The sequence below is a fragment of the Leguminivora glycinivorella genome, chromosome 1, assembly GCF_023078275.1.
Source record: "Leguminivora glycinivorella isolate SPB_JAAS2020 chromosome 1, LegGlyc_1.1, whole genome shotgun sequence".
Taxonomy (NCBI): Eukaryota; Metazoa; Arthropoda; class Insecta; order Lepidoptera; family Tortricidae; genus Leguminivora; species Leguminivora glycinivorella.
In genome coordinates, this window is record NC_062971.1 from 26,980,018 (window position 1) to 27,008,010 (window position 27,993).

The 27,993-nt window shown below is 36.0% G+C and overlaps 1 protein-coding gene across 2 annotated transcripts; it reads right to left on the bottom strand.

Annotated features, from left to right (window-relative positions):
• Positions 1-2,943: 2,943 nt before the first annotated feature.
• Positions 2,944-27,960, bottom strand: LOC125227627 (neuroendocrine protein 7B2). Of its 2 annotated transcripts, none has more exons than XM_048131993.1 (6): positions 27,938-27,960; positions 8,029-8,119; positions 7,509-7,732; positions 6,769-6,917; positions 6,305-6,483; positions 2,944-5,198 (listed from the first exon to the last, which is right to left on the bottom strand). In XM_048131993.1, the coding sequence occupies exons 2-6, from the start codon at positions 8,110-8,112 to the stop codon at positions 5,124-5,126; spliced, it is 711 nt and encodes a 236-aa protein (XP_047987950.1). In that variant the 5' UTR covers positions 8,113-8,119; positions 27,938-27,960; the 3' UTR covers positions 2,944-5,123. The 2 variants fall into 2 exon arrangements, with proteins under 2 accessions (XP_047987950.1, XP_047987942.1); XM_048131985.1 differs by lacking the exon at positions 27,938-27,960 and adding an exon at positions 27,801-27,907.
• Between the last annotated feature and the right edge of the window lie 33 nt (positions 27,961-27,993).

The following is a 27,993-nucleotide window of genomic DNA, read 5'->3' on the forward strand; positions in this document are numbered from 1 at the left end:
TTTTATTCAAAAAAATGTAATCATCTAAGAAAATTTTACCTATTTAATGGGGGCTTAGCACACGAAGTCAGTGTAGCGAGGCCGAGGTAGTGTTAACCTATCGCGTTGGTGCGCTCCTTTCGTACTCAACAAAAAGAGCAAAAAGGATGCACTGACGCGATAGGCCACATCACGCGATCGTACTTCGCTCGCTACATGTATAGGACAGACAATCTCTATTACTTGTATTATGACTCATTATGATCATCCTCCTTACATTATATCGGCATTTGCCACGGCTCATGGGAGCCTGGGGTCCGCTTTGACAACTAATCCCAAGATTTGGCGTAGGCACTAGTTTTTACGAAAGCGACTGCCATCTGATCTTCCAACCCGAAGGGTGAACTAGGCCTTATTGGAATTAGTCCGGTTTCTGCACGATGTTTTCCTTCAAAAGCGACTAGCAAATATCAAATGACATTTCGCACATAAAGTCCGAAAAACTCATTGGTGCGAGCCGGGGTTCGAACCCGCGACCTCCGGAACGAAAGTCGCACGTACTTACCTTACCGCTAGGCTACCAGCGCTACATGTATTATGACTACCTCTATTGATAATGTGCTTATTATGTGCCAGTACATAATGCATTAATTGGTTTAATGACTTTAATGTACATATTAATATCTACATATTTGTTTTACAATTAGTCCAAGAGTAAACCAGCGGGCGTAGCACACTAGTTGGATAAACTTATCGCATCGGTTCGTCCCTATCGCACTTACGAGAAGGAGACGGCGTGACGTTATATCGTTTATCACGCGACTATGCTTGCCTGTCAGAAATGGGTAGGATAATTTCTAGATACTTATTTCCACAGAATTATAGTTAAACCAGAATGAGTAGTTAGGTCAAAAAGTGTGTCCACATGAGAGGGCATTGTTTGGGCTGGTGTTCCTCTCGCACTTACTGACAATATCAACATTATTCAGTGACGTCATCACTGTCATAAATTGGGGATACCAGTCAATTTTCAAAGTTACTGCTAAATCTACTAAGACCCATAAAATAAGAAGTTATAGAATCAAACCCAAATCATATCTAAATTTCTTAGACCAATTGTTTTCCTGGAATTTTTGGTACACTATTTAAACTGTAATTTAGGAAATCTTAAATCATATGCCGTTATATAAAAAAGGATGTTTTAAAATAGTATCGGAAGAGCTATGTCGGTTTCGGTTAGCTCTATCTATATATTTAGGTATTGTAAAATTTTATCACTTGAGTATAAGATGCTACAATTTTGTTACCGATGATATTATATGAGGTCGTAATCAAGACGTAAATACCTAATTAAATTCAAACATTTTCCTCCCTGGATATTTTTAGATTATTGGAACTGTTTTTATACAGTTTAATGTATTTTAAAAGCAACAGTCGTGTATGATTTTTTTTTATTATTGTAAATACTCCCAGCTCTCATAATAAGTGAAAAATATAGTTACAACAACTAAAATACAACAAAGGGTAATCATGTTTTCTTCAATGTCAATATTTAAGCAAGATAATGCACTACGTTTGTATGAAGAATCTATCGTTTCTTATCCTCTTAGGCCCACTTGCACCAATCACTTAACTCAGGGTTAGTGGGCTGTCACCTGTCAAATTCCATATGAAACGGTGGGTTAACCCACGGGTTAACCCTCCATTTTCGTTGGTGCAAGTGGGCCTAAGGGCCACTTGCACCAACTACTTAACTCGCGGTTAGTGGGCTGTTATCTGTCAAATTCCATATAAAATGGTGGGTTAACCCTCCATTTTCATTGGTGCAAGTGACCCTTAATGAGATATAAGCGGTACACGGGTACAGTAAGCGGATGCTGCCCTGCCGGTATGTCCTATCCTATCGGAATATGCATCAACAATTATAACTATGTACGTGGACGAAAATCAACACACATAAAATTTAATTTTGATTTAAACGTTCCTATCCTAATTTTTTTTTTGGAGATACGACTTAGACAGTAGGAACTAGGTGACTCTGAATCTGAACTGTTTTTATGGTTCTGATTATTATCCTAAATTATATTTTTTTCTATTTTTCGTCTTACTACAACTCGGTACTTCTGTAAAGCGGCCGCGAATAAATTGTATGAAGTCTCGGCCGAAAATCTCGACCGGCCGAGACTTCATACGATTTATTCGCGGCCGAGAATCTCGGTCGGACCTTAAATTGGCAGCGAAATCGCAAAACCATTTTACAAAATTACGGAAGTGTTTTGAAGCCTGAATGATATTGAACAAGCCTTATATTGCAAGTTAATTTTCGATATTGTTTTGTAAACAGTCGTATCCCAATTTCCAGTATTCATTTTCATATAAAAATATATCTTATTTTTGTACTAATTATTTACATCTACTCGTTTGACTAGAGTGACTCGTCTGCTTGCATTTGGCCTTTCGCTAACTTATATAGTAGTGGGTGTAAAAGAGTGCTTTATAAAATTTACTTTTTAAATATTTAAAAAGTAATTTGTATAAAGTGTTTTTACTTAATACTACTACAGCCTCGCAAAAACTAAAAATAAAAAAATGGTAATATCGTAAAGTCGTCCCATTTCCTCATACAAATTGATTTGAAGCGTACGACACGACGTTGTTGCCACTTTTTAATTTCTATCTTTTTTTACCAGGCTGTATAATATATCAATTATTTTTCTTGATTAGAATTACATGCCTAAGAACTTATGACTAGATAAGGACTAGATCTAAGTATGGTTCGATGGAGTTCAGACTCATTGCGATCGAATTAGTCTGTGGTAACCTTGATTGATTGTCAGTAGATAACAGAATTGCCATCGATCCTCAAAACCCGCTCCAGACTATGCGCGCGAATCAAGGCGCGACGCCGCGAACGCGAGTGTGGATTCGATACGAGGAAAGTTCCACACTCGCGTTTGCGGCGTCGCGCCGTGATTCGCACGCATAGTCTGGAGCGGGCTAAAGGCTAACGTCTGTATTATGTATTAATTTCCATGATAGTTTTTAACTATTTTCAGGGAAAAAACACCGCGTATATTTTTAACTTTTACTAAAGTCGAAATTTCCTAAGCTGACCTTTAATATTATGAGGGTTTAAAGTCCAAAACGGTCATCTTAAATAGTTTTAAACATGAATAAAATTAAATAGAATTTAATAACTCAATTAAAATCAGAATAACCTCAAATGTTTCCCTTTGGAAATTTCCTGTTTTATAAAATTAGGCTTAAAACAACAATAATCCAAGAGCAAAAGCAAATAAGTAAAAATTTCTAAAATTCCAAAGCTGTATAAGTTAATCTAATCACTAATGTTGAAAACATTTATTTGCTTACTTTTGGGACTATTATTAAATGTACAATAATTGTAGCCTTACCACGATGTGTCGCTGACATATTCGCTAACGTCTGCTTTACACGTTTCTTTTTTGTCAATTTTTTATATTTCTTGTGAACTATAGTTCAGTTTTACTCAGAATCTTGAGCACTTTCTATCTCAATAAAAGAAAAAAATGTCTCAGAATTTCCATACATTTTGTTACTTTCCTCTTTGGGTAACAAAATACAAACTATCGATGATGGTAACACGATAGGACAAAATCGTATGTGACTCTTTTTACCTATTAGATTGAAAAAGCTAGTGGCTAGTAATAACATCAAAATCAAAAATATCACATATTATAAAAAAATTGAGAAAAAAGACACGCTCACTTATTTTTGATACAACTCGCTTGCACTAAAATGTCAGAAGTAGCGAGACGCATATACTCGTTAGATAATATCTAAGTTTCAATATCATGGTAAGATTACTGGACAATATTTTGGTGGTTTTACAACTTATTAATTACACTTAATCCATTCTATTGGTGAGGTAACCATCGTTTTACAATTAGAAACCTATTGTGAATACAACGAGTGAGGTACCGGTGGATTTTACCTTAGACCCAATAACTAATCATTTATACCTAAGAACTGCCTCAAACTTCGTTACACTAAGGAAGACGTGTTTTCGGGGACGTCTATTTAAAAAGTATTTACAACTACTTTGTTTATATTTGCTGCCTTTATTTATTTATTTAATTGTACACGTATACAGCTGTAGCAACTGTACCAATAATTACTACTAATCATAATCTAAAGATATCCTCGGAACAGTTCGCTACAGCGAATTATTTAGATAAACATACCTTCTTTTGAGTATTGTTAGCTCTAAGAACTATCGAAGCAATAATTATCGAATCAACAAATTATATTTATGGTAACATGTTTCGATAGAAGTTAAAGTTGTATTGTTGATTTGTCCTTCCTCTTTCTCATTCTAAGGCCACGCTGCAGGTTTAATGCATACGTCGCCGTGTTCGGACGTCATATATTACGATTGACACGTAATCTAATGTTCAACACTATTTACGATGATGGCACACTTCTAAATAAATAAATAAACTACTATATGCAAATAAACAAACTAATTATAACATAGATAATACTTATATACAACTAATAAAGTTCACAGCATCGTCAACGTTACACTTAGCACAATTAAAAGCCCTTAAGAATACACAATTTGAAAGTTATAGAATAAGTACACGAATCTCTACTTATTTTGATTTATGCGATGGCTTTCAAAAACATTTTTAAATCAAGCTAACTCTGAACAAATATAGGTGCTGATTGTACAATGTACATTTTATTAAAGTTAAGTCAGTATAGGAAACCGTTTAAAAACAATATTAATAAGTAACATAATGCCGTATTTCAACAGAAAGTACGTTCAATAACTTAAGAATGAATAAGTTGACTAGATTTATATTATCTTCGGTTTTACCATCCGCATCCTACCTACGAGGTTGCAGCGCTATGTACGAGTAAGTACCATACAATAAAATATCGTCTTATAGACGCTGTGGTTTGTATCTTCTTCGCTTCTTTACAATCAGTAGCTTAGCTTTCACACTATAATTTTGCTTCCAAAATGTCTGTAATATATCTAATTAGAACCAGCAGGTTAATGGACACACTTAATAAAACATTTTAAATCTGACGTTCAACTAACGGATACTGTATAAGATCCGTCTAAGATGTTGCAATAATTAACAATGAAGTACCTATTAATAAGAATTCACATCGAAACCTTTTTTGGCTGCGATCGGGAGGCGTTCGCCCATAAGATATGGGTTTTCTACCTGTAAAAAGAAAAAATTCATTATTTCCAGTCATTATTGAAATAGCGTCTTAACAAGCATACAGCCCCTTTAGCACAACTTGCCTTGTCGCGCGCGAGTCCATACATCAAGCGATATATACAATATACATAGTGTACGGACATCTGGTGGCATTCTGGACATAGCAATGGAGTCGTTATTATTTACTTACTAACTTCTTGTGATTGAATGAATTAAAATTAAAATTTTATATGATATTTAAAATAGTGATCAAAAGTATTTTGACAAACGTAAAAACTTCGATATAGCATGTGGCACATTAATGACCACAATTGAATTTTTGTTAAAGTAACCAATGGCTTAGGACCTCCTGAAAACAGGTAAAAACGAATTATTGAGTATCCCATTTCAAGGTAATGGCAGGTCCTCGTATGTTCTTCTAGACTCTAGACCATAGTTAATAAATACTTTTATTAATTTAAAAATTTTGGCACTATTTGAATAAAAATTAAAAAGTGTAATATTTACTTATGTTTTAGATAACTCATTTAATCGTTATTCATTTAATCATAAAATGTACCTACGCGACTCTATTGCCCGCTCTGTCCGGAATGCCACCAGATGTCCGCACACTATTGATATAAAAGACATTAAGTAACTATAATAAGAAAAGAACAACCACCTTGGCCTAACATTAGAACTTCGTTGAAGGGTCGAGTTGCATCGCATCGTAGGAATTGCCCTCCTAAAAGTAAGTTTGCCAAACCTTACTGTCCTTTGACCTCACGGTTCTAAATAAATAAATAAACGTCTTGTTAGCGACTTACGTCAGGTTTACGGCCCAGCCACGACATTGGTCTAAGCGCGACAGCGGTGAGCGGCAGCCATACGTGCGAATGAAAAGTCCCATCGCTGTGTCTCGCTCCAATGTATGGCCGCCGCTCACCGCTGTCGCGCTTAGACCAATGTCGTGGCTGAGCCGTTTTACTTCTTGGCGACCAAGTCCTTATGGTCGGGCAAGCTCGGGGCAGCCGAACATGTTCTCCGAGTGACACGTGGAGCGCTGTACAGCTGACAGGTACTGGCAGTTGAACGTTATCTTTTCACACTTATTGTTAGGGACTTACGTCGGGCTTATACTTCTTGGCGACGAGGTTCTTGTGGTCGGGGAACCTGAGCTCGAGGTCGGACTCGGGTTCTGGGCAGCCGAACATATGCTCGGCGTCACACATGCAGCGCTGAGATAGCTGGTACTCTCGGCTGAACGCCGCCGTATTCTCGAACTCGATGAGACAACCTTGGTCTTCTGTAATCGATTTATTTCCATGATAATTTATATCAGACATATTAGTTTTTTAGGGTTTCGTACCAAAAAGGTAAAAAAGGAGATTAATAATGACAATGGCTCGAGATGATGGCTGGTTTGATAAATCATTGATTTGTTAAAACTTCTTTGGGCGGAAATTATTGTGTGTGTCCAGATCGAAATCGACCAAAATTGGAAATAAAAAGTCATCAAAAATGTTGAAGTGGGGCCATGAGGTCGCGGAAAGAGCTACGCCTGTAGTGAGGTACAGTAAGGTCAGCTCACCAGTATATCCGACGGGGCAGGGATTGGGTGGATTGCAGTAGGCCGGCAGTACGGCGTCGGTCTTGACCATCTGGCGGTTGGGGACCATCCCTGGCCTCTCCTGGCCCTTGGCGGCACCGCCGGTCACGTACTGATGACCCCAGAGGGAGCTACATAGAAAAAAGTGTGTTATAAGCCTGATAAGATTCTATTTTGCTCTTGTGTCCCTTCATATGGTTTACATATACATATAATGGTAATGTGAGTGAGGATCTATGTCATAGCCAAATTAAATGCATACTACTATTAATAGGTTATATTAATGCCTATAAACTCGGTTGGAACTTTAATTGATATCGATACGTCCAAAATTAGTTCTAGATAGGATATGGATCGGATATTATTTAATATTGCACTTAATTTCAACATTTAGATAGGATTCTTTAGGTTCGTAGTACCATGAATTGAGTGTTCGCTATGTATAGGATGACCTACCTGTGTTGCAGGTACTCTTGGTCACGCAAGCTCGGACTAGGGTCGCCATTGATCAGCAAGTCGTAGTCCAGATGACCATTCTCCAGAGCTTTGGTGGCGCGCGCCATGAGCGCTAGATGGCGCTCGCTCTAGGGAAACTTCAGGTATCCTGACAAACTCCAGGTCTGGTGCTATGAGCGCTCGATGGCGCTCGCTCTAGGGAAACTTCAGGTATCCTGACAAACTCCAGGTCTGGTGCTATGAGCGCTCGCTATGTATAGGATTACCTGTGTTGCAGGTACTCCTGGTCACGCAAGCTCGGGCTAGGGTCGCCATTGATCAGCGAATCGTAGTCCAGCTGCTCATTCTCCAGATCTTTGGTGGCGCGCGCCATGAGCGCTAGATGGCGCTCGCTCTGGGGAAACTCCAGGTAGCCCGACGCCGCTTCGTTAAACTCCTTGCCCATTCGCTCCACCACTTCCCGAAGTAAAGCTTCAGTTAGCATGGGCTCCTGTGCAAAAACAAATTTTCGTGAGGACTTTGAAAATTATCTAGTTTTTTTATTAGCAGTATTCCCAACCCTGCCAGGCAATCATGGTCGCGCGATAAACGATAAATCACCGTGCCGTCCCTATCGCACTTACAAATAGTGCGATAGGGACGGCACGATGAGTTATCGTTTATCGCGTGACCATGATTGCCTGCCTGGTATAAAATAGTATCAATGTAAATTTAGATCTTGTCGTGATGTAATTATGAAATAAGAGGTAAGTAGGTATAGTACCTAACTAGTGAAAAGATACAAACCTTTTCCCCAATAGAACCATGGGGGATAAACCCCATTACCCCGACGATGCTTATCGCCAAAACCAGAGTTTCTTGGGGGCCCATTCCGAATCTGCAAAACAAAATGGTGATGGCTCAGGTACACATGAACAAACGCAAGTCATACAAGTTTAATTGTCATGAGGTCATTGAGTATATGACAGTATCGGTCCACACAATGAAACTATGAGAAACAGTTTTAGAACAAGAAATACGAAATTGTAGATTTTGTAGAAAATATCAAGTGAGTCTTTGGGACAACAATGACAGCATCATAGCCTATAACAGTCGACTTCTGATTCTACGGGTGTTCCTGAGAGCACCGCTGGAATGATTTTTAAGGGTGTCTATAAAATAATAGTACATTACGATACAAGTGCGTAAAAAAGGAAGTTCGAAACGAGTGGCGATAAATTAAAACACGACCGAAGGGAGTGTTTTAAATCGACACGAGTTACGAATTTCCTTTTCGCACGTGTATCGTACGACGTTTTTCAGTACAGATGAGCCTCCGAAGTTTCGACCTGGCATATAATGAACCACTTCTCGCACTAGTGCGTAAAAAAAACACCATCTGTACTGAAAAGTCATTTACTTTTATTAGGTATGTAAAACTGCATCTCCCTGCGTCCTGCTGCTGGCGCCCATGAGCGTCCCAGTGCTTAGTTGTTTCTAGAAACTATTTGTATCTTGTAAGTACTTTTTACTATAATAAGTATAGAATTATCGAAATTTTTAATAAGTGATTAGTACATTTTTTATGTCCGTAAGCGTCCATTAATAAAATATAAACTAGCACTCCATTTTACGCCTTTTTATGTTATCTCTCAGTTTATTAAATAAAAGCATTGTAATCGTAACATCTCGTATTAAAACATTGCTCACGATAGTTTGATCGTATTCTGCTGTCTTACATCACGCCCGAGACACATCAATCATAATTAATTGGTTACAGTTCATCAAAAACATAAATTAGTCATCGGTTGCCTAGCGAATAGCGAATCTTGCAGATTGTCTGAGACAAATTAGATTCAGTTTTTTGCACTAGATGAAGTTGTATTAGTCACACGAAGCACATGATTAGATAAAAAGTTCGTGGAGATGCAAATATAGAAATATAGTTACACACATATACAAATATAGTTACATAACAAAAATGTAGGAAGGCCCATTTAATAAATTAATAAAAACAATTCTTTGGATGTAGGTAGGGCTGCCATCTCGAATTTCGCCAAACCCGGACAAAGATACAAAAAAACCCGGACATTTGGCGTAAATCGCATTTTTTCCCCGGACGAGTCGGAATTTATTTTTATAAACCTTGAATTTTTACCTTTAATTTTCATGCATTTATTTTTTTAATTTCACATAATGTGTAATTTGTGTAATGTGTAATTTTCTTACAAAAAAAAATTGTCTCTTTTTAGGTTACTAAGTTACTAGGTCAAATGGGGTATCGTTAGAAATAGCTCAAATTGCACATATCAAATTATTTCTTATAATTCTTTAGTTGGAGAAAAAAAAAGAATTTTGAAGGAAAATGTAAAAAAAATACCGTTCTTCCCCCCTTATCTCCAAAGTTTACCAACGAAAAATTGTGAAAATTTTACGATAAATATTACAGGAAAAATTAAATTTTGGAAACTTTTCTTTAATTGACAAAAAACTTTTCCATTTCAACTTTCAATTTTACCACCCTCGCATATTACATCCATATCGTATTTCAAAATTTTATCTAAAACGTTATCTTTCAAATAAAGAAAAAAATGTCGAAATCGGTTAACATTATAAAGAATTATCCCTGAAAAACCATCATACAATACAGGTCGCGCAAATTAGCTAGAAAATTCACCGAGAGACGGCACTATACTATACACAATAATGCTCATTAGTACCTATACTTCTAGTCAAGTCATTATATCTACATACCTACTTATATATGAACTGAGATTTTTTAACCATTGATGTAGGTAATATTTTTTCTATTATGTAAACAGATGTGCTGATAATACTTAAATTCAATGGGGTGCTTCCTTACGTGAAAAGTGTCCGTGCATACTCCCCGCCCGGACGGCCCCCGGACGGCCTTCAAATCCGGGGAAACCACGGATAATTGTATTTTTACGTGCCCATGTGCAATTGTGCATATTTCTGCCAGTAATTATTTGCAATACCTACATCCTTCATAATATTTGCAGCTATATTAGGTAATAACTATGTACAGCGAACTGAATATAAATTACATGGACACTGGTTTTCTTCCAGCTAAACGTACATAATGCGGTTTACGTTTTCAGCAAACATCTCTGCAAAGATATGACGTCAATCAATCAACTGATACACGGATTAACATGACATAACATCATTGTTTGATGTTTTTATAATAATAAAAAAACGGTCCCAATCCCCATTGTAGCCGCCAGTGGGTGTTGGCGATTAAGATGTTATCAACAGTTTTGTCCATCGGCATCCTTTGAAATATGTTTTTATAATTATTTAATTATTCCCCTCACTTTTCATAATAAAAACTATTTGTCAGTCCAATATGTGTGATATGGTTGAAGAAGGATTATATAATTAAGCTTCATACCGTCATACATTATTATTTACCATTGCAGATTTTATTGATCATGATTTAGCGTATTTTGATTTAACAAACATTTTTGTTGGTTAATAAATAAGAAACTGTTGTAACCATTACATCGATAAATTGTATCATATTCCATCAATCTATGTAGCTTCAATTTTAAATCAACCTTATAGACAACATACATTGCCCTAGGTACCTACCTACATGTTGGTTGAAAACGTGAAATCCAGTACCTTTATATCGTAAATAGCCTAACAAACAGCAGATTAGAAAAAAAAAGAATCTTTCTTGACGTTTTTACCCATAGGTAAATTGAACATTATGAATATTATGATAGGTACCCAATATTATGTTGCATATTTCCGCAATTCAATTTGAACATACCCAATATGACATTATTGTTAATTACCTTTTCTATCTACTTTGGATAGAACCAATAAACTAGCACAACAAATGTAAACCTTCCCACCTAAGACTTTGTAGGACCTTCTTGTACATATTATGGCGATGTCCGCGCATTTAACTATCAGAAATCGAAATGCGACTCCGACTGTAGCGCAAAGTAAATACCGGTTTGAGGTCCCAGTCCGAGCGTGCCATAAACAAGGCCCAGACATCGCATAGGCTCCAATCAGTGTGTTAGGACGGCTGCATACTTATTGGAAGAATATCTAAGAATGAAATAAACTCCTACATTTTTGTGTAACACAAGAAACCTACATAATACCTAGAAACCTGGCAGGTTAACGTGGCAGTACGAGTATGTCGCCACGACATAAACATACGTATTTTTCTGATGACTTATGTCATTAATAATATAGGTCTTAGTCTATCTTGTGGCGACATAATCTCGCACCAATCGTGTGCTAGCCCTGCTCATGAGCTGATGATTTTCTCGCACAATAACCCTTGATACAATGCCTCAATGACCTATTTTAGATTTAAGCTACTAGTAGTAAGCTACTACGATGCTACTGGTAGGTATAGCCTGAAAAAAATAGCGAAACTACTTAAACATCACAGTCTAACCAAAATGATACACTACATTCCTGCAAAACTGTACGTAATATACAAAACAAATATGATGTGGTACCTACAAAATTTAATTCAATATTACACCTGAAAAAAAAACGATTTTGGGTATTAATCTAAATATAATATGGGCGGGCGCTCCACGCAATTCACTGGTGGCCGACCGGGCAGTCAAATCCCGGTGTTCAACTTACTAGACTACAAATGATAAAAATACGAATGAAAAACACTTCATACAATAATTTGATTTGTTTCTTGTTGTTGTGAATTGTGATATAGTGTGCAGAGCCTGCGACTCAAGAATGAAATTAAATTTGTCACTGCGGCTACTAGGGTTAGTAATAAATCGAACAGTGGTTGAGAAGGAAATGTGCGGCTGGCCTTAGGATCGACACACAAACGACATGTAATATAGCACCGTCCATTCACCAGCGCTCATTCAAGCTTTCTACGGAGCCTACGCTACGATGTAAAGATTTGATTGCTAATATTAGCATATACATTTACAGCGACACGATTGAGCGGCGCCTACCGCCTGCTAATCATTTTTAGAATCAACGGATAGGTTCGATTCTATAGCCACTATAATTAGCTTATAAAATACAATCAAAATAATATCTCACTAGTAATGGTTGCTCAGAAATTTGACGTACGTATGTCGCCTGAAACAAAACATTATCAAAAGTAATAATAAAATAAAATAAAACCTGAAACTAAGTTAGCTATCAAGAAGTAAGTAAGTAATAGAAAAAAAGTTCATAATTATATCGAACATCGGGTCTTATTAATTTACATTAACATATCGATAAACACAACACATTAATATAAACAAAACTTTTACACATTACTGTCCAGCCTTTTTATGGGCTGATAAAAATAAAGCCTGTTAAAAAGTGATTACTAAATTGAATAGGCGTATTGTATGGCGGCGCTCGTAGAATATGGCGTGGCGAGCACCTGCGCGCGCGCCGGCCGTGGGCGGGCGATCTGTCCGCTCGAGCGCGTCCTCCGCCCGCGCGCAGGGACCGGAACCGCTTACCATAACCGGGGTTTTTCATAGGCTTATTTTAGAAGTTGTTTTAAAAACCCCAACCATAATGGTAACCTTTTGTAAGGGTGACTGTTTGATAGGGTAAGCCTATCTGATACAGTTAACTTAAATAACCTCTAACGAAAACCAAAATCAGTCTTAAAGGTTACCCTATCATTTTAGTTATTAAACCGTTTAAGCAACTTTAATCTCTGCGCACATTGAAATTCAACTTATTATTGAATAACCATAGCGAGTACAAGCTCATACGTATCGTCTCTAAACAAGTTTATGTCGATTCAAATAACGTAGTTTTATGTCGATTCAAACAATATTGGACTTTAAAACCTTACACTAAAATTTAAAACATAACTGACCTGAATTATCATAGTGTGTTTTGGCATTGAATGCATTCGTAGCGCGCGCCGGGTCGTTCTATTGTTTATCTATCTTACCTGTGCGTTTCCGAACAATTCTAGTTTTAGCTTTTTAAAGATCAACCTTTTGTTTGGCCGTCGGACGGTCGGACCATCTCAGCAAATACGCTCATATTCGAGAGCAAATTTTAGTAAAGAACTAACTAAAAAAAATATTGTGAAAGAACAAAGCAAATACTTATATCGATATCTTACGATTAGATAATTGAAAACATCTTCTCAATTGGGCTTTGTTAAAAATGTCAAAATAGCTATTTATGCAACAAGTGCGGAAAGTAGGTGATTTCTGATGAGTGTCATATAAGCCGATACGAGTCGGAATTTCGGAAATCATCTTTGCGCACATGTTTCAAAGTTTTCAAACAATGCTTTACTTTGCATTGTGCGAGTAAATAAAAAAACATAATAAGACAAAATACTTTAGTAATTATTAAAATTAAAAGTTATGTTAGTACAATTTTCGAATTTGAAAGACATTGGTTTTATGGGACTTATAATAGTAAAGTTCAAAATAAAATAAAAAAATTGAAAATTAAAAAGCACTAGTGCGGAAAAGTATTACTTTCCACACGATTTTTATGGGGACTGATAGTGAAGTTAAAGTTAAGTTTAACTTCACTATCAGTCCCAGTCATCAGTTAAGTTAAAGTTAAAAGCAAAATAAAAAAAAATGTTAAAAGCACCAGTGAATATTGTGGAAAAGTACCTACTTCTTTCCGCACAATTTTGCTTCATAGAAAACTCACTTTTCGAGCACATACATTCTAATAGCTATTTTTATGGGACTAATAGTGAAGTTCAAAATTTAAAGAAAAATGAAAAGTAAAAAGCACTAGTGCGGAAAAGTACTTTCCGCACGATTTTGCTTCATAGAAAACGCACTTTTCGAGCACATACAGTGCTATTTTTATGGGACTGATAGAGAAGTAAAAAATTAAAAAAAAAAGTAAAAAGCACTAGTACGGAAAAGTACTACTTTCCGCACGATTTTTCTGGGATAGACAGTGAAGTTCAAAATTAAAAAAAAAAAATTAAAAGTAAAAAGCACTAGTGACTAGTGCGGAAAAGTAGGTACTACTATCCGCACAATTTTGCTTCATAGAATACGCACTTTTCGAGCACATACATTGTAATAGCTATTTTTATGGGACTGATAGTGAAGTCCTAAATAAAATAAAAAATTAAAAGTAAAAAGTACCAGTGCCGAAAAGTACTCTACTTTACGCACGATCTTACTTTATAGAAAACGCACTTTTGTAATAGCTATTTTTATGGGACTGATAGTGAAGTTCAAAATTAAAAGTAAAAAACACTAGTGCGGAAAAGTACTACTTTCCGCACTTCTCGAGCACACATACATTATAATAGCTATTTTTAATACAGTTGCTCAAAAAGTGCCCGTTTTTTGGCTGTTTAGCGTGCGAGAAGTTGTATTTTACGAACTAGTGCGTAAAAAGTTTATACGTTCCATTTTACGACTACTTACCGAGCTGTTTTCATATTAGTCTAGTTTACTAAGACAGAATAAAACTATAAACATATTATTAAGTGATTAATATTTAAAACGTTAATATTTCATATGTAATGGTTTACTTTTAGTCATACTAAACATAATTTATAAAATGGTTTATACTTTGAAAAATCGGTCATAATGAGTCGTGTAAACAGAACATGGTTGGAACGAAACGCGTCTTCTACTGTCAAAGTAGAGGCGTCTACCATGTTTTAACTTAATGCACGTTCAAAAAACCTCAATATGTTACGCGATTTGTCATAATTATTTTACGTTATTTGCAATACGTCGGGGCATAAATGGATCGATTAAATTAAAATGTAGTTGTACATTAAACAATCGTCCCAAATCGTAAATGTTTATGTTTTTATGGCACCCAATGAAATAAATTATGTTATAGGTAGATGAATAGCAAACTCGAAAATATGCACGCAAGTTTAAAAGCTTCAAAAATACGCCTTTGAATTGTCAAATAATCCGTCAATGTCCATGGGAAAATTGATAGTTCGGATTGTTTTATTTCGTTGTAAGTAAGTAGTAGTGTTTTTTCGCAACTGTATTAAAAAACGTCGTTCGTCACACGTGCGAGAATGTCATTCTTCACTCGTCCCGAGTATGCCACTCGCGTGCCGTTCGTGGCAAAATGTCTCGGGACTCGTGAAGTAATGACATACTTCTCGCACTTATAACGAAATGTACTATTTTATGAGACTCATAGCGAAGTTCATAATAAAAAAAAAATTTAAGTAAAAAGCACTAGTTTGAAAAAGTACTACTTTCCACACGATTTTTCTGGGACGTATAGTGAAGTTCAAAATTTAAAAACATTTGAAAAGTAAAAAGCGCTAGTGCGGAAAAGTACTACTTTCCGCACAATGTTGCTACATAGAAATCGCATTTTCCGAGCACATACATTATAATAGCTATTTTTACGGGACTGATAGCTAAGTTCATAATTAAAAAAAAAAGTAAAAAAACCCTAGTGCGAAAATGTACAACTTTCCGAACGATTTTTCTGGGACGGATGGTGGCCTTCAAAATTTAAATAAAATTGGAATATAAAAAACACTAGTGCGGAAAAGTACTACTTTCCGCATGATTTTGTTTTATAGAAAACGCACATACATTGTTATAGCTATTTTTATGGGAGTGATAGTGAAGTTCAAAATTTAAAGTAAAAAGAACTAGTGTGGAAAAGTACTACTTTAAAAGTACCTACTACTTGCTGCACGATTTTGCTTCGTAAAAAACGTACTTTTCGAGTACATGCATTGTAAACGCACTTTTTGAACACATGCATTGTTATAGTTTTTTTTATGAGACTGATAGTGAAGTTCAAAATAAATAAAAATTAAAAGTAAAAAACCGGCCAAGAGCGTGTCGGGCCACGCTCAGTGTAGGGTTCCGTAGTTTTCCGTATTTTTCTCAAAAACTACTAAACCTATCAAGTTCAAAACAATTTTCCTAGAAAGTCTTTATAAAGTTCTACATTTGTGATTTTTTTCATATTTTTTAAACATATGGTTCAAAAGTTAGAGGGGGGACGCATTTTTTTTTCCTTTAGGAGCGATTATTTCCAAAAATATTAATATTATCAAAAAACGATCTTAGTAAACCCTTGTTCATTTTTAAATACCTATCCAAAAATATATCATACGTTGGGGTTGGAATAAAAAAAAAATTCAGCCCCCACTTTACATGTAGGGGGGGTACCCAAATAAAACATTTTTTTCCAATTTTTATTTTTGCAATTTGTTGGCGTGATTAATATACATATTGGTACCAAATTTCAGCTGTCTAGTGCTAACGGTTACTGAGATTATCCGTGGACGGACGGACGGACGGACGGACGGACGGACGGACAGACAGACAGACATGGCGAAACAATAAGGGTTCCTAGTTGACTACGGAACCCTAAAAGTAGGTACAAAACCTTGCTTGCTGTAAAAACCTACTTCATTTTATTCCCTTATAATATACTGATGAGTACGAGTAGGTCAATAATTGTACTATCAAATACAGAAACTAAATGACGTACATGTCAAATGGTAATAACGACGCAAATTCGAGTGCATGCGTCTGAGACAAGCTCTATCTATAGCAAACCAGTTTAAATGTAGAAAGACAACAAGGAACGGATAAAGCTTACCATAACTCAATGAAAACAGGTTTTAAAAACCCTATCGCGATAGGGTTTCGGAGTTAACTTAGTTAGTAGTTATGGTAACCTCATAGTAACAGATTCAATAAGCTTACCGTTTTAAAAGGTTACCTTTAAAAAAGCTTACCGTTTTATTTAGTAAGAAAATTGATTGGGTAAGCAAATTGATGAAGTTAAGCCTAAAAAGGGGTTTTCCGGTCCCTGCCCGCGCGAATGAATCGTGAACGCGGTCTATCGATATCGATAAAGGCCTGTAATAAACTTTTACGTACCTAAGGTTATACATATATAACCTTTAAAGTTTTATAGCCTATTTTGTTTATAGTTTTATAGAAGATCAACATCATCCAGCATGGAAAACAATATAAGCAAACAGGAGTGACCACATTTTAGTGTGTTCAAGCTTTATGCCATTAAGTCGCAGTACGATTTAAGCAGTCACAGACTGATGATATATTTGATTGGTATAAGAAATATCATATAGCGTAGTAGCATGTAGCGTTTTTATTACATACAAATTGCATGGGAAAAGTTTTGGATTTGTAGCTTTTCTACCTAAGCTAGATATTTTTGGTTCCATACCAGCTTTTGATCTTAGCTGTAAATCGGAACGATTGACGTAAAACCCTGCCGGAGGACACCAAAATTATATACTTATCGATAGGTTGCTTGTATCGACAACACGCATCACTATAAAGACCGAAACAACCAGTTTGCATGCGGGGGCGCCTAGATAGTGAAATGTAACTTTTATTCCATACTTAAGTATCTGAACCGATGAGCGTCGCATGCGCACTACTGTTGTTGTGTTTGACTTGTATCTTGAGGTAATACTTGATGTTTAGAGGAAAAACTTTTTTTATTCCCTTCAGATGACGTGGGCCTCGTCTTTAGTAGCGGATATCAAAAACATTTTTCACGCAATAAAGAAGTCATTAATGTTTTTAGTTAACTATATGATTTACTTTTTTGTACAAAGACATTAAAAAAACTTTTCCATACGTACTTATAGAAAATTATACTACCGTGTATGTACAGTAGAGCAAAGTGCCTCAGTTCTTTAACACTTATGTTTACTCAATTCTATGGCACTTCTGAAAAGAGGTACTAGTCTCGCGAGATGTGAAAGGTCAAATTATCACTTATGTCCTTTTACACCGTAACGACACGGAACATGTAAGGTAAAATCTCGACTGGGGAACAATTGTAATTGATCCACTTTTTCCATTATTAATTTATTACATTATCAAGTTGAGTTCCACATGTGGAACTCAACTCAACTCAACCCACTCAACACGCGTGCCATATATAACTAATGAAAACATTGTAAAACATGGAAAAAAATAGATCAGTTGCATTTGTCTCCCAGTCGAAATTGCCCATTTTCTTTAGGGCCACACCTCCTTCCTTTATGTAAGTGACTACCCACTTCAGTCACTTAAAACAACGAGATTTTGGTGAAATGTATTATTCATAATTTAAAAATTGCGATGTCATATTCTGAGCTCGTCATTAGGTAAATAGTTAGTTTTGGTCTTGCCTAATTACCTTTACCAACCAAATCTATCTCAGTCAAGGATGAGTTATGAGATAGGTACTTTAATTTAGTAGAATGTGTATTTTTTAAGATATCCGGCTAGCAAATAGCAACATTTGACCAAGTGTTAAAATTTGCTTCGATATTCTAACAAGATTCGATTTATTGTGAGCGTCAGAATGGCGGGTGTACATCAAGCAATCCTGGTGTGGTATACGTCAGGAGTTAGTGCTAGCAATGTGCCAAATGTGCGCCAAAATTCGAGCAATGTGCTCTTTGAACTCCAGAGATATTTAAGAAATTAATGACACCCGCCATTCTGACGTCAGGTTGGCGGGTGTACTTCCAGTTCTAGCTAATGGCTGCTTACTCGAGGGTGAAAGTACTGCCTAAGGTTAGTGCTCGCAATGTGCTTCCACATGTATGAAACACACACTAATTCAGAGAGCCGTTGAAGAGTAATATGGGATTGAATAAATATATCTATAACGCCTGCTGAAATAAAATAGCAATGTTCATTGCCTGCAATGCAGCATTAACATGCAGGCGCTTTTCACAAAAAAGTGATACTCATAGATATATTTATTCAATCCCATATTACTCTTCAACGGTTCTCTGAATTAGTTTGTGTTTCATACATGTGGAAGCACATTGCGAGCACTAACCTCAGGCAGTACTTTCACTCTTGAGTAGGCAGCCATTAGCTAGAACTGGAAGTACACCCGCCAACCTGACGTCAGAATGGCGGGTGTCATTAATTTCTTAAATATCTCTGGAGTTCAAAGAGCACATTGCTCGAATTTTGGCGCACATTTGGCACATTGCTAGCACTAACTCCTGACGTATACCACACCAGGATTGCTTGATGTACACCCGCCATTCTGACGCTCACGATTTATTAATAATCAATTGCGATTTGTAGAAACCGAAACCAGGACTTTTTTTTTCAAAATGTACTTAGTATTTTTTAAACAGTTTGAGTACGGTAACAACAGCCATCAAATTTTTTAATATTCTGTTATAAATTATAATATTTTTTGTTTTATTTTGAAATAATAAAAAAATAATATCGTGAATATGGCTGTTAAAAATACAATACGCATTAAATACTTGGTATTTTCTTTTTTTAAGTTGTGTATATATATAGTTAGCCAAAACCTTTTAATGATATTTATCATATTTATATGCAACTTTACTTATCTCGTAGTGCAGATTGTGTAGGACTTCACTAGATCCTGTTGATCCGATAAATGTATTTGAACAGTCGATTAACGTACTGTTATCGTCAAAAGTATTAACTTATTTTATCAATGACGATATTTTTTTTAATTCATAAACGGTTCTAAACCTGCATTTTAGCTAATAATCTTAATCTGTCATGTTGACTTAAATATGTACTCATATGTAAGAAAGGGTTTGTTGTGAACTTATTCGTAAGTGTTTTGTGTTTTATGTATGATGTGAAATGTGAAAATGAAGTTTTCAAAATTTTATCTATACCGTTCAAACTTATGGCTCCCAAGCCATAAGTTCGAACAGTATAGATATATATTGATTTAAACTAACACGATCTTCACTCATATTATTAAATTAAAACGGGACTTAATCGCGTAAAACTTACGTTTTATATTTAACCCGACGTTTCGGACATCGTGATCGTCATCGGATGTCGTGAGTGTTGTATGTAGGCAGAGTGGCAACCCTAGCGTAAAAGTGACTGATGACAATCAAGTGCGGGTAGTTCGAAAAACTCGTACAGCTAGAAGATGTTGATACAACTCCCAGCCAGTCTACCCGTGACCACGGACGTAATGTCATGTCCGAAACGTCGGGTTAAATATAAAACGTAAGTTTTACGCGATTAAGTCCCGTTTTAATTTAATAATATGAGTATAGATATAATGTTATTTTGAAAACAAACATTATACTCGTAATTTAAGACGATACGATACAGGTCAATTCTCCATACAAACGCTCTCAGCTATTTCCTCCCTGGCTTTTGAAGATAGAGCAATGATTTTTTCAACACAGATTATTATTATTTTTATCTGTGTCGGACCGTTATGATTTTTTTGCTATTTTTATTTTAAAAGACGCTAGAGCCAATCAAAAATTTCTAAAAACGGCCTTTTTCAATATGGCTCAAAAAAGGTATGACTCAAGATCAGTAACAATTTGCCAAAAAATCTAAACGGTCCGACACAGATTATTTCATTGTTATTCAGATTCTCAAATTTCGTTCCGTTTAAATATGTTTTGAAGGAGGAAACAGTCGAGAACGGAACCTCGATTTTAAAGATTTTTTCGCAATATCTTTTAACTGAGTTGTTCTTAATGGACATTTTTTTTTCGATAAATCTAGTTAATAACACTGGTATATTTAACTGAAATTCCCAAATTGATAGGGGTACTCCTTTCCATTTTAGCATTTTCGCTCCCGTAGCGTCTTAATGACGATACAAATATGTAAGGTGCACTAGGGTAATTCCGAAAGTCGTCTAATTTCGAAAATCACACAAAAATCACCATTATTTCCATCATATCAAGATTCCCCTTTCGGAATTACCAGAGCATTTTTGTCATTCGGAATTACCCTAATGCACCTTACTACGTTATAGCTATGACTCGGACGTCTAAAATAATTTCCTCCCGGACCACCAGGTTGAATTCCTAAAATGTTGAAATCCCGAAACGTTGACTTTCCCAGAACTTCTACTTAGAATCGCTAGCTTTTTGGTCCTAATAGGAGAAAAAAATGTACCTTTGATGGTCATGAATTTCAGTCTTCAGACTGTATTTAACCCATTGCTGTAACGGGGAACAAAATTTTAAGGCTTTATGCTTCGAAAAGGCTCATCAGTGGAGTCTTGGAACTTAAATATGCCCTGAAACTATATAGCATGTAACAAAACTCAATAGGCTGCTTTGAGATAATTTCGACATAAAGAAATGCTCGGGTAATTTCGAAAGGGGAATCTTGATATGATGGAAATAATGGTGATTTTTATGTGACTTTCAAAATTAGACGATGTTCGAAATTACCCCAATGCACCCTACTTCAACAGCCGACAATACCAATACCCTGATTGCTATTTAAGCGGAAAAAATCGAAACTCATTTTTTTCGAACTACAAATTTTTTTCACTTGTATCACATTTAGGGTCATTAGTAACCCTATCAGCTGTTAAAGTATCACTCGGGACCTTTGCTACACCCTGTAGGTACCTACTGCAAATTCAACATTTTAGGGTTCACCATACCGCAAAATCAACTTTCTGCAAATTCAACATTTTAGGATTCAACAAGCTGCAAATTCAACTTTATGCAATTTGGACATAAAAAGAACTCAACATAATGCAAATTCAACATTTTAACATTCAACATCCTGCAAATTCAACTTTTTGCAAATCCAACATTTTAGGAATTCAACTTGGTGGTCCTGGAGGAATAATTTGGCTCTACCTATTGGGCAGTATCACATGAAGTATGACTGTACCTACAGATTGCTTATCAGATAGTTTTCTTATCGATTGTACCCCGCAGCATATTAAAACAAATGACCTGCTAAATGATGTCACTGATCGTGTCGCTGGTAAACTACGGTCTGTTTACGTAGTCGGTACGTGGCGGTACGTTTGCACATTTCGGTCACGTACGGAAGGTCCGGGTGAGATCGATTCTCGATCTACGTGTATTTTTCAGGGTTCAGTATTGGATAGAGAGCCAACTGGTGTAAATAATCTCAAAATCGACGCCTGATAGTCCTTCGACGTCATAAAATTACATTCGCATTTTTAACCAAAAGGTAGAAATACTCGCCATAAGAATTTTCGTAGGAACAAGGCATAATTTATTTATTTTATCTATATTTGCTATTAGTTTTTAAATAAATATATTAAACGTTCAATTTTGATAGTGAAATAGTCATTTTTTCTAATATGTGGCGGCTAAGTTTTGTGGCTTTAATGTACCTACTACTAAGTATACTATCTGACCATCACTTTCGTTATTGGAATAAAAAAAAGATTAAAATATATATAAAAAGTAGAACACAATACGATATTAATTGGATTTACGGGAGAATAGCATACTGGAAAATATATTACTATCTAACTACGGAACCCTGCGTGAGCAATTCCGACACACATCAACCACTTTTTTTAATGTTAATATGTTAAATGACTCATTAGTTTAAAATAGGTACTTTGTTTTAATGAATCATAGAGACCGCTATAGAGAATTAAATTGTCACAGAAGGTATTATGTAGGTAAGCGGTTACCCTCATTTTATGTAAAATGCAATTTCTCCTGCAACGTGTCCTATTTAAAGTTAGAATTATTTTCTCACTTTCTTCAATATTCAATTACAACAAAACGCACAGGAAAAACGTTACGTAGATATTTAATCAAAAAAGTAACACTTTGGTTAAGTATAGAGTGTTTTTATAACTTCAATATTAGCCATAATTTAATTAGAATAATATGTGTGAAACACACCTAACAAATCCTGGCGTGTAAAGCGTACTTAATAAAATATTGCCTCCTGCGTGTGGCATATTGTTCCTCTCTCTCTGTGAACGCCGCTCTGTGGCGAACCACACCCAAAAAATTTAGGTAAGCTTCACATAATTTAAGTTTAATTAATAATACAAAGTTTTATACAGTAAAAAAAGTTTTTATTGGAACCACCTATCTCTGGAACCTTTACATAATAAGGTCCCCGGGTTCGAGAACACAGAAGGTTGTTGATGTTTCAAACATGTTTCAAACACAATCTGCCCGCCATTCTCTGTAGGTAACTCGATGCGCGAGTCGGTGCAACAGGTGCCCAGCTGCCCAGTCAGCCTAGCCGAAGTTACATCATCTCCCCGCTACAGAAGACCGATCCGATAGGAACTGGTGGTGGGACGTTACTTACAAAGCGTAAGCGATTGTGTCGTTGGCTAGGTAGATACCCTGATTCAATTTTGGGATTATATTAAGTGATATATGCTCAAAGAAAACGAGGTAATAAGTTCATATTAAGTAAACATGCACATACGAACTCAGAACGCAGCAGACAGTCTATCCGGTCTAAAAAAACTACTGATAAATAGGAGCTCTTTTTATTCTCATATTAGCTTGGCGAGTATGAAAAAACTCGGGCTTTCGGGGAAGCTCAGGGTCTTCCACAAACCACTTCGTTCATCTATCTACCTCTCTATTTCTCGAATATACAATAGAGTGAGATAGTGACTATGAAATCACTTAGTTAAACGGAAACAGATTGCAATATCACAAGAGGTGCAGCGCGCATGCCCAGTGCCCAGTGCATCTCACTGATAAAATAAATACAGTCAAGTTATTAAGATGGGTTTAAGGTGCCAAAAGTTTGTATGTGTACACGAACTTAACGTAACGTATAGGCAATTTAATCATTTAGGCATTTTCAGAATTTAGGACACCCCAATTAGCGTTAGTTGTTATTAACTCGCTGTCAGTTTTGTGACGACAATTAAGCATAAAAATCTGTCTAAAAAATTACTTTTTTCACATTCTGAATATAATATAGATTATCGCTTAAAGTTAATGTAATTAACAGAAAAACCATATCTTTACCGAAATTTCATACTTAATTATCGTCACAAAACTGACAGGGAGTTATTTTTTGTTAACAACCTACGCTAATTGGGGGGTCCCAAATTCTGAAAATGCTCATTTACAGGTAACACAGCAATTCTCGAAATGTTTGTACATTTGGATCACGTCTCCAATTTTGATAAAAATTGGTAGGCTGATAGAGTCCATGATGCTGAGCCAGATCCACTAGGTTTCCCAAAATGTCCTAGGTTGTTTGTAGGAAAATTCCCTTTTTTGTTACCTAAAATAATAACAAAAAACCGGCCAAGAGCGTGTCGGGCCACGCTCAGTGTAGGGTTCCGTAGTTTTCCGTATTTTTCTCAAAAACTACTGAACTTGATAGGTTCAAAACAATTTTCCTAGAAAGTCTTTATAAAGTTCTACTTTCGTGATTTTTTCCATATTTTTTAAACATATGGTTCAAAAGTTAGAGGGGGGGGGACGCACTTTTTTTTCCTTTAGGAGCGATTATTTCCGAAAATATTAATATTATCAAAAAACAATCTTAGTAAACCCTTATTCATTTTGAAATACCTATCCAACAATATATCACACGTTGGGGTTGAAATGAAAAAAAATCAGCCCCCACTTTGACGGACGGACGGACAGACAGACATGGCGAAACTATAAGGGTTCCTAGTTGACTACGGAACCCTAAAAAGGAAGGTTTCATAAAATCTACCTAGGACATTTTGGGAAAATCGGAGACGTGATCTAAATGTACATGCTTTTCGGGAATTGGTTAACAACGTGTGTAGGTTAGGACCGTGAAACTCTGTCTTCGCCTATGATACGTAATATATTAAATTTAACGTAACGTATAACGTTTTGCAATAAAATACTAATTACATTGAACTTAACATAGTAATGACAAAGAAGGAAGGATTTTATACTTATCAAAACATTACTTACGCACAAGTCACGCGATCTAATCAGCGTGGCAATTATAATTATCACTGCTACCGCCAAATACATCAATATTTTTTTAAGATTTTCAGAAGTTACGTGTACAAAGTCTTGGAAACTATCTCTAATAATAGACCTAGGTGTGATTACCATGAGTTTTTAATAGGTACCTACATCGATAGTGGAACACCGCGGAAACTGATATTAATTGTATATATTGGATGTACTCGGGATGTCAGTGCATGGAGTCTAGCCGCCACGAGCACTCATGCCTGATGATGGGTCTCCATACTCTGCATATGACTCGAATTATATTTAAATATCTAAATATGTCTCACGAAAATCGTCTATAATTTCGATGATGTTTAGGCTATCAACTGACGTATTCTAAAAGGTCAAAAACTCGTGGTACCTACAGATATATAGTTTAAAATATAAGTATAGAAGGTTGTTATGTGTTGACTACTATGTTATCACAGTTGCACTGCGTGTAGGTAAGCTATAAAGGGACGCAGGGCGCAAGTGCAAATGCATCCGGGTGGCCTAGGACTACCTGTATCGATTTTATGGAGGACGAGTTAATTTCAGTTTTGTTTATTTTAGAACTATGTATTTGCTACCTTATTGCCAATGATTTTTGTGGAGCTCCTAGGTTTTAAAAACAATTTAGGCGGGTTACTTGTTAAATGAACTCGAAACAAAGCGAAGGATCTTAATATAACAATTACGAGTATAATGTTTTTAAGAGCGCTATGACAAAAAAAGGCGATATATTGTAAAATGCACAATATTTATCGACAAAATTGTACACTTTACTCATACTAAAAGACAGTGAAAGTACTTGTTTCAGTTAGAACATCTTATTAACTGTCGGTTAAATAAAAAACATATGAAAAAAAAAGCTTTTTCAATTAGTAATGATTGTTTTTCTGATGCTCGTTTAGGAAAAACCGCGTGAAGCACAGAATTCGGAGCTCTTATTATGTACAATTTGATAAGATCACTCTCATAAATGAGGTAAATTTAAGTTCCAAATATCTTGTACTTAAGGCCCATTAAACAATATTTATCATTTAATCCTATTGAGAAATTGAAAGTAAAACGAACTTTTTGTCTTGAAAATACATCGAAACAAGTGATCATTTCTCCGAAAATCTACATGTTATCGAAGTTATTTTAGTATATAAATAATCTGCACAATGTGCTTAAACTGCTGTTATCCATTTGTCGTTATAATATTTTATCATGATTTTTTGCCAATTTTTTGAAAACTAGCCTTCCTGTCGCTATTTTACCGGCGACGGACGCCTGCGATTTCAGTGCCGCGCCGGAGCTCGAGGAGGTAAGACGTATGTCGCTTTGGTCTCCGAGTTTTCATCGCAAACGTCGAGAATATTTATTGTTGTGTGGGTCGGACGCCTTGTTTCTACACGGGCTATCCTCGCATTGTGTGTGTGTAAACAGCGATCCTAAATCCGTTATTTGCTTTTGTAATACTTTGTTATGTTTAAATGTTAAAGTACGGTTGATATGATATGAGAAATTAGACGGATTAGATTAGAATAAGCGGACTGCTAACCAGTGTGTTCTGTTCAGACAATTCCGGTGAGTAAGTTGCCAAAGCTCAACGAGGCGAAGGCGATGTATTAGAACTATTAGAAGCGGCAATGCATACGAGTATGTAACACCTCTGGAGATGCATGCCCTCGGCGAATGCTTCTTATTAAACAGGCCCAGTGTTTGCTTGCCTTCAAAATATATATCACTTATTTGTCAATGTGTATCATGATCATGCATGCCGTTTTCAATGTTGTCTAAGACTAAATTATACTAAAATAGGTTTTATATTCCAGACCAATTTTCTGAAATACTTTGACACAAAAGTCGTCATTGTCGTAAAATACTGTCATTAAAAGTCTTAATGCTGACATTGCTAATCGTCATTGTCGTAAAATAGGTTTTATGCTGATTCAAAATTAATGACAATGTGGAATCTGACATTGCTGACTGTCACTTTGACACAAAATCGTCATGCAAAATAGGTTTTAGTGCTGATTCCAAAATTAATGACGTTCAATCTGACATTTTGTCACTCTGACACAAAAGTCGTCGTCGTTAACCTCGGCAGTTGTTTACGCCATTTTTGTCTAAAATTAGTGCTGATTTATGAATTAATTAATCGAGTTGACGCGCAAAGAAGCTTTAAATTTAGAATAACACTTGCCCTTGACATTAAAGTTCGATTGTTCGTACTCCACCCTCTCCTTACAGCTGGGAGCCTCCCTCAACCTGTTGCTTGCGACGCTGACGTGGCATACCTACTTGAGACTTATTCACAGTACGATTATCGTGTTACTGCCCAGTATAAATTTTGTTTAAACTCCGTTATAAGTATGAGTAATTGGAGATCACAAAACACTGGTTGTTGATGTGCGTGGCTTGAGGATTCAAAACCTTTGTAGGAAGTGACACGTCAAAAGAAAATAGGCACTTTGGTTTGATTGAACGTAAAGGTGCTTGATTTTATATTAGAACAAGACAGCTTAATAAATGAAAAGGCTTGTTAGTAAAGCGTTAAATTCTGGGTTAAAATACACATTGTAGGGACCTGTGAGCCATTGTATTCTGTATTAAATAAATATCAGTCTAAAGTATCACTGCACCTAATAATGTTATCACTGGCTGTATATATCCGTTTACTTAAGAATAATGAAGCAGGGAACCAAGAAGTGTCAGCGAAAAAAATGGTGCGCATTTGATAACTTGATTCTTATTTCTTATCTTAAACAGTGTTATGGAAAGCCTTAAATTGCGATAAAATAAAGTTAAAAAGTATCAAGGTCAAAGCTTAGAAAGGGAGAGAAAGAGACGTACTGACGTCACAGTTCTACTAAGATTCGTTAGGGGAATTATAATGAAATTAACTTACGTGCAGTTTGACCAAACTCGCAACAATAATGATCAACGCCACCGCAAGGTACATGCACTTGTTTTTGACTTTACTACCGATTAGTTTAAATTTTAAAGGAAATCCGCACTTGGTGGATATTTTGGAAATGTACTCACCAATTAAATAACGCCGGGCGAATGATGGCTCGTGCAGAAGCAGGGGATCGATGGAG